General features: G+C 36.0%; 1 protein-coding gene across 2 annotated transcripts; it reads left to right on the forward strand.

The window, feature by feature from the left end:
* Positions 1 to 462: 462 nt before the first annotated feature.
* Positions 463 to 5,500, forward strand: LOC125191006 (uncharacterized). Of its 2 annotated transcripts, XM_048088462.2 has the most exons (6): positions 463 to 958; positions 3,082 to 3,205; positions 4,513 to 4,739; positions 4,807 to 4,980; positions 5,082 to 5,175; positions 5,325 to 5,500. In XM_048088462.2, the coding sequence occupies exons 1-5, from the start codon at positions 791 to 793 to the stop codon at positions 5,166 to 5,168; spliced, it is 780 nt and encodes a 259-aa protein (XP_047944419.1). In that variant the 5' UTR covers positions 463 to 790; the 3' UTR covers positions 5,169 to 5,175; positions 5,325 to 5,500. The 2 variants fall into 2 exon arrangements, with proteins under 2 accessions (XP_047944419.1, XP_047944418.1); XM_048088461.2 differs by lacking the exon at positions 5,325 to 5,500 and having other exon boundaries at positions 464 to 958; positions 5,082 to 5,301.
* The last annotated feature ends 2,472 nt before the right edge of the window (positions 5,501 to 7,972 follow it).

Genomic DNA, 7,972 nt, shown 5'->3' on the forward strand with positions numbered 1-7,972 from the left:
GTCGCCTCCAAACTGGGTCCTGCCGCTGGGATATTGTGGCTCACCGGTATTGGGGGAATCGATATCGTGATTCATTCTATTACTAAATAGTGGGAGGTATGGATAAAATGAAGTGCAATGAGGTGTGTATATAGAGTTGAATTAAAAAAATGAAATTAACGCTGATTGGCACGCAATAGGTGCCGATCTGATTTTCGATCGTGCACCGTTCGACGGTCAACGACGCCCGCTAACCGCCGATCCACACTCCTCCAATAAGCGCCAATCGCACAGCAGCTTACCGACGCCCGCCAACCGCTGATACACACTCCCTCAATAAGCGCCAATCGCACAGCAGCCGACCGACGCGGCCTAACCCGAATGAATCCTATGGTAAAATGCACAAAGGAAATTAAAATGAAAAGTGTATTTGATGCTGACGTGGCCATAAAGGGTCATACTCACAAAATGCATTGACCATTGCAAACAGATAATCGTTCACTGGTTGCTGGAAAATCTCTTCCACAAATTGATTGAATAAAGCGACGATTCTTCATTTAATTGAATAGATCCAGCTATTTGATGATGAAACCCTAGACTTATATACCTTTCCGCTCTGTATATTATTCTGGATTCTTTCATTTGCCTTGATTGGATGTGAAATAGGATCGATTCTGTAAATTGATTGGCATCAATCATTTTTTTCATTTTCACAATCATTGGGTGAAATCAAGAGATTAGATTCTGCATGAGAAAAGTGGTGGCGGATACACAGTAGAGCGAAGGATTTCTTCTCGGTTGGGGGCGCAACATGTCTGCCGTTGTGTGCGGAAAGAGATCAAACATCTTCGAGGAATCGCCGTCTTCGCCACCACTCTCCAAGAGAATCCGCTATTTGTCTTCGTCTCCAAGCCGCCCTTTTTGGTTCTCCGCGCCGCTCGATCATCTGCTCGCTCTTTTTCCTGACATGGACAGACAGGTATTAGTTTATTCTTTTTTTTTTAGCTTCTGGAATTATAATACTATGCTTCTATCCTGTTAATTTGGGGCGTCGTTGGATTTTGATGCTCTAGGGTTGAGTTTGGGGTTTTTATCTCATTCTAGCTGAGTTCTCGTAGCTTTTATTGATGATTTTTTTAAAAAAATTTTTGATAATTAGAAAGGCAATTTTCGTGCCACCTATATCAATAGTGGCAATTCTAGATAGGAATTTTCACTTTCCTTCTGAATGATACACCCTCAAATCATTGATTATTCAAATCTCTGTATAATATCTGTAGCTAATATCATTGCTATATAAGTAAGTCTGTACAAGCTTGGGAAAGACCGAAGTAAGTTGTGTAAAATATATGAAAACAATTGATGAAAAAATGGATCTTTTCTTTCTCAATATGAATGGTGATGTATCTTTTTATATTGTGAAAATGATATAGAATATTGATAAGTCTCTCATCCTATTTCTACTCACACACTGTGAAGAAGAGGGGTATTAACTCATTTTCTGATCAAGGATTTACATAGTTGTATGGATGCATTTCATAAGCAGCTTAGCCTCCAATTCATAGAGACAAAGCTTAGAGCAAAATATTGTTGGAAAACAAGGATATGTGTTATTTTAGACTTAGTTTTCCATTTAATAGACTTTACTAAGGGTTATTCTTGAATTGCCCCGTCGACCTCAGAAGGAATTTATAGTCTAATGGGAGTTATTAATTGGGTGATGGAGTGTATGATGAGCAGATCTTATTTTCTTCTCATCATATACTGTATTCAACTCTTAGTTTGTATCCACATGTCTATTTGGAAAGTACGCTCCCATAATATTCTTTAGCAATTTTTAGGCATTACTGCTAAGATTAAAAGCTGAAGATATTACTCAACCTATTCTGTGAAGAATGTCGTTATTATTATTATTAGTTGATTGAGCCAGTCTTCAGAATTTGAAGTTAAGTCACATGTAATAAAAAAAATGAATTTAAGTTAGGTTGAATTTTACTTGTGGACTTACACATGTCAATTCTGGAAGAGTTCTCTTTGAAGTGTTGTAAACTTGTAATTGACTTTTGATTACATTTTCGTAAAATAAATGCTTGGCTGTATTAATTTATGATATCTTTTATGACAATGTGCTTTTCTCTTTTTATCCTTATTAATTAAAGTGACATTCTGTTTTATTTTTAATGTTCTCGGGCCTACTTATGACAGCAGAATATGTATTTGCCAATATGTTCTTAATTCATTTATATTATAGTTCGATTTCATTTATGTTAAAACTCTGAACTGACGTGTCACTACTATTCACCAGAGTCTTCTGTTTATACTCTGATTATTTTTGGTATCATATAGTTAAATGATTTTACTGAGCTTCGTTGAAAATTAAGTGCATTTCTTGCTGATAAATTAATTATAAGATAGTACTAAGTGTGAGCTACATAAACAATATAGTTTTAGGGACTGGAAAACTTCTGTACTCAGGCATTTAATAAAAGTGAGTATTAACTGATACTACTACAATAATTTGTTCCAGATCAGATTTTTTTTTTCTGATTTTTTCCTGAAATTATTTGGTTGTGAGTAAGTTATTGCATTCCAGTTACTTGAATAATCTTATTGTTCTAAGGATATAGACTAATTAAAAAGCCCAAATCTGTCAGGAGTTTTTAGGCATTTCAATTTTATTGACCTTTTTTTAGTATTAATTGATTTTGTCATTCTGAGCTGGAAACCGGTGACTTCATGAGCTGATATTATTATCGAATCTGGAACGATAAGTGCGATGATGATTTGTCATGATCTGCATTTGTAGTAGCCTATTTATGCCTTTTAGAATGTTGAATTCTGTATTTGGCATCAATCAAGTGTTTGCTAGATTAGATGAACCCATGTTTCCAAATGCAGATCCGAATTTGGTGCCGGTTAGATCTACTTTTCTGTAAATTGAAATGTCCGTTTTTCGTTTTCTGCTCATGCTTTTATCATGTACAATGATAATAAACTTTGTGCAGGAGTTCTTTACACATCCACACACACACACACACACAGTCTCTCTCTTCCTATGGGGTTCTAGACTAATTTATTGATAGCAAATTCTCTTATTTGTAGTTTCTTGAGAAAGCCCTTGAAGAATCTGGAGATGATTTGGATTCAGCGATTAAAAAACTAAACGAGCTTAGGTTGTGTACTGCAGAAAGTGTACCTGATGTTTCTCAGGAAATTAATGCCCAAGGTTCATTTTTATTTTGCTTTTATTTGTAAATCTATCTTTTGCCCTTCACCTGTCGATGAATTTTACAGATGCACTTGTGTTTGTTCAATGAGCGTAAAACACTGGCAAACGCAAAGCCTGAAACGTATCTTGGTCTACCCATTCTGTCCAAAGCCTCAATTGTGCTTTCTGAATATGTGGTGTAGTGAGCAAGATATACAAAATTTAGAAATGTGATTGATGTGTCAATTAGATTCAACTTCCATAAGTGAAAAGCTCCTGTGCACCGCTGACTACTGTAGTCTCTATCCTATTAATAGCTATACTCTTCCCATTAAATGTTTATCTAAACTGCACATGCTGAGAACAAAATAAAAGTGTCTATCATGTGTGAATTTACAAACTAAACCTCTAATCCTTTAGACCTTGTGAACGTGGACCGGAGATAGTCCGATAGTTATGTCAGAGTAACAGTTGTTAGTTTACATCACCTCTACAGCACGCTTAATGAATAAGGTCAGCGGTTCCACTTATTTTTCTGCTGCGCAATCTTCCATGAAGCCTGCACTTTCCTAACCACATGTAACTTAGCATTGGCCTGAAGCCATGGGCTAAGTTCAGTTTGTTCTAGTGAGTTAGGTTTTGATGAAGTGGGGCTCCTTGCGAAAGTTCTTGGGGATGCTGCATGCATACTTCCTCTCTCTCTTTCCTCCTCCTTCCCCATAGAATCTCATAGGGAAATAAAAGACATGTGATTCATACATGTTTGATTTGAGCTCTTGGAATAAAATGTTACAAACAGAATGAACGCAACAGAGTTTACATGAGTGGATGGCATCATGACAATATTAAGTGTTAGTACTCCTAGTGGTAGGAGATTCGTCGCTATAAATTTACCCCATTAAAAATCAACGATGAACTCATGAACCATTACTTTTTCCAAGCCTTTTAAAAATTTTACTTCATTCTAAAAATGTTGATTGCATAGTGAAGAAAATGCAGTTCTGCATTTTAAAATTCTGTGTTGGTTAAGGGTACATGTGAAACAAGATGTACAATATTGCAGTAGAATGAGATTTTTAATTTCCTCTCTGCTTTTGTTTTTATTAGTTTTCATAGACTAAGGGTCCTTTATCCTGTATCTGCTCTACACCAGCATATATTTTCGCTATCTTAATTCTTTTGGGCTCTGTCAAGTTTCCTTTTGCACAGAGAGTAGTTTCATGGAGACTATTCGATTGAAGACCCTCTTTGCATTTTTTTGAAGCTATTAATAATTTATTATGAACTGTTGGGTTGCGGTTAAAATGTTAAATGTTTTGTTGAAGATACTGGTGCAGTGGCAAATAGCGAGACTAGTGCTACAAGAGAGGAATCATCTGGTGGAAGTAGTTTTCCTGCTAGTGGTGCAGAGTGGGTGGAGCTGTTGGTGGGACAAGTCTTAAATGCATCGAATGTAGATGATGCTAAGGCACGTGTGTCACAGGCCCTGGAGGCATTGGAGAAGTCCATCTGTGCAAATGCAACTGAAGAGGCTGCCCGGAGCTTCCAGAAGGTATTGTTTGTTACTTTCGCGAGTGGTCTAAAACAAGCAAATGGCATATGATTGACGTTATGTGTAGGAAAAGGTAATGCTAAAGCAACATCTGGAAGCAGTCATTCAGGAGAACACGGTTTTGAAGCGGGCGGTTTCTATCCAGCACGAGCGACAGAAGGAGTTTGAGGAGATGGGTCAGGAGATGCAGAAGCTGAAGGAGCTGGTATCTCAATACCAGGAGCAAGTGAGAAGTCTTGAGGTGAGATAGACATTTATTGGTAAACAAGTCTTTATATATTTGTGTGTGTGTGGTTATTGCTTTAGCATTGTGTTGATTTGTATTTTTACTAATGTGAGCAGGTAAACAACTATGCTCTAGCGATGCACTTGAAGCAGGCTCAACAAAATAATTCAATCTCTGGGCGTTTTCACCCTGATGTGTTTTAACTTATGGGTGCAGTCTCATGCTCAATCCAATCTAGATTCTCATGCCAATACTATAATGCTATTGGACTATTTTTATTCCTATATTATATATACTCAATCCTATTACATTTTTTTAGTAGAAAAAATTGAAACACATGGCTACTGTTACAAATGCAGGTTTCGACATAAACTCTCTCTGATGTTCCAGTCATGAATATATCCTTGGAGAATTGTTATAGCCTTTTTGGTACTTTTGATATTTTTCAGCTCAAAATGTTCTAAGGCATGAAGGTTATTTTGGACTTTTCACCCAAATACTCCATCGGTTCCATGTTAATTGAGTAATTTTTTCATTTTGAGAAGTTCCAACATAAATGAGTCATTACTATTTTTAGCAAAACGTAATCATATTTCTTACTCTATTTACCATCTACTCTTTGTGTCCACTGAAGATGACTCACTTACCTTTTTGGTTTGTTCCAACTAAGATGATTCATTGTTAAAAGCGGAAACATTTTTTTATCTCTACTTTATTCTCTCTTTTGTTATACTCTCCACTTAACACCAAAATAAAGTTGCATAAAATCATGTGCCGCTCAAGGAAGGGGTCATTTTTCTTGAGACGGAGGGAGTGTTTAACACACTAAGGGAAGGGAAGGGAGTGGGGGTGGCGAAACGGGTTTCCTGCGGGTACCCGTACTCGATTTCAGCCAAATTTATTATCCCAATACCCACCCCGCAATATATCGGAATTACCCGATACCCGTGTCGGGTATCCCGTACCCGACATTGCGGGTACCCGTACCCGACTTGAAAATAAATTTATAAGAGAATTAATTAGTGGGACATAAAATATTTATTACTAATTAACCTAAAATAAAAAATTTGAAAACCATTATAGCCGACAATGTCTCCTAATTAATTTATTGTATTAGTTTTGATTGTAAGCTTTGACTAGATTCGAAATAAAAGTGAGGGCAAACTTCATAACTAGTTTCAGTGAGTTTTCAACTGAATATTTGTTAGAATATAAAAATGTTTCAAAAGATCTCTTAGAACACATAAATTTTATAAATCATTAAAAGATTTTATATAGCTAGTACTACTAATATTGGGTATTATCGGTACTAACGGGTATACCCGCACTACCCAAAAAACTCTAAATCATACTACCAGATCCAGCCCCGTTCCCCTTATCGCTGAGTAGCGGATACCCAATACCCGGTGGGTATTGGGTCAAAATGAGAATTATCCATTACCCGCTACATTTTGCCACCCCTAGAAGGGGTACTAAATATGATATTTTTCTGCACTTTTCTTCCTAATACTAAATAGTACTCCATCCGTCTCACTTTAGGAGTCCCGGTTGATCAATTTTGGGCATCCCGTTTTAAGAGTCCTGGTTGAGATAAACTAAAAAAAATGCCTACAAAGTAAGTAAAAAAGTGTTAAAAGTGATCCCAACATCCACTACAACATTTATTTATTACACTCAATAAAAAGTGGGTCCCAACATCCACTACAACATTTATTTATTACACACTTAAACACTTTCTTAAAACATGTGTCCGACTCAACCGGGACTTCTAAAGCAGGACGGAGGGAGTAGTATGATATTTTATCATGTTTGGATATTTGAAATGATATTTTAAATTTATGTTGTATATATCTAAAATAAATAAATAAAATAATTTTCATCTTTCAATGATAAATAAATGAAAATATTTCTTAACTCCCCGTGTATGAATAAATAACACACATAAAATATCGTTTTGATTAAAATTGAATATTCCTACTTAGTCGATTTTAATCTGGAAAATGAATTACTCAAGTGTGTCATCTATTTTGGGAAGTACTACTATTTTCTTTCATCACTCAACACACAAAATAACATCTCCTAAAATCTCGTGTCATTACCCAAGTATGTCTTCTATTATGGGATGGATGAGTATCAAAAAGGCTAAAAAAATTTTCAAGGACTATTAATATTCACGACTGAAATATCACAGACTATTTATATTAATGTAGTTTACTCTTCATTTAATTTAGTTATTGAGGGGCTAAACTATTTGAATCCCAACTTTCTTTCTTGAAGTTTTTGTTACTACTTTGTCTCTTGTATGACTCAAATATGCGGATAATCATCAAATCTGGATGGAATTATGAACTCACAAAGGGCGCCAGCAATCTTGGTCCTTAACCATTTCTTCACTTCATTATTTATGGGTCTCCATAACACTTTTTACTCTACTCTTAATTAAAGGATGACGCCTGCAACCTCCATCTCTTAATCATCATCTCTTCACTTGACTATTCATGAGTCCTACTAATTCATTTCATTTTTATTCTCATAATAAAATTCACATATTTTATTGAAAAACACAAAAATTACATAATTTGAAATCCTAACATTATAATTTATTTTATGCGATGAAATACATTGTCCTAGGAATGAAGGGCTCATGGAAAATTAACTACCACCACGGGAGAGTTACACCAGAAACATGATGTGCGAATAGTTGCCAAAAATTTCATCCAAATGTGCTCGATATGATTGATTTGGTATTTATAGATGAAATATGGATGTTTTGAATGATAAAAAAAATTTGATTTTTCATAAAAAAAAGGGCAAACTCTTTTATCTAGAAGTGAAATTCTTTTTTTTTCAAATTTTAAAAAATTAAAACGGTTGAAAGCGACGCTCACTCACGGGTCGGCGAGTGGGCGTCACACCCCAACACCAGCGAGCCACGTGGGGTGGTGGGTGTGGCGCGCTAATTCGCCAGCCTCCCCTCCCCCTCACGCCCTTGGCGAGACGAGCCACC

This window comes from Salvia hispanica, chromosome 5, assembly GCF_029641045.1.
Source record: "Salvia hispanica isolate PSC_SH4W2 chromosome 5, Shi_PSC_v1, whole genome shotgun sequence".
Lineage (NCBI taxonomy): Eukaryota > Viridiplantae > Streptophyta > Magnoliopsida > Lamiales > Lamiaceae > Salvia > Salvia hispanica.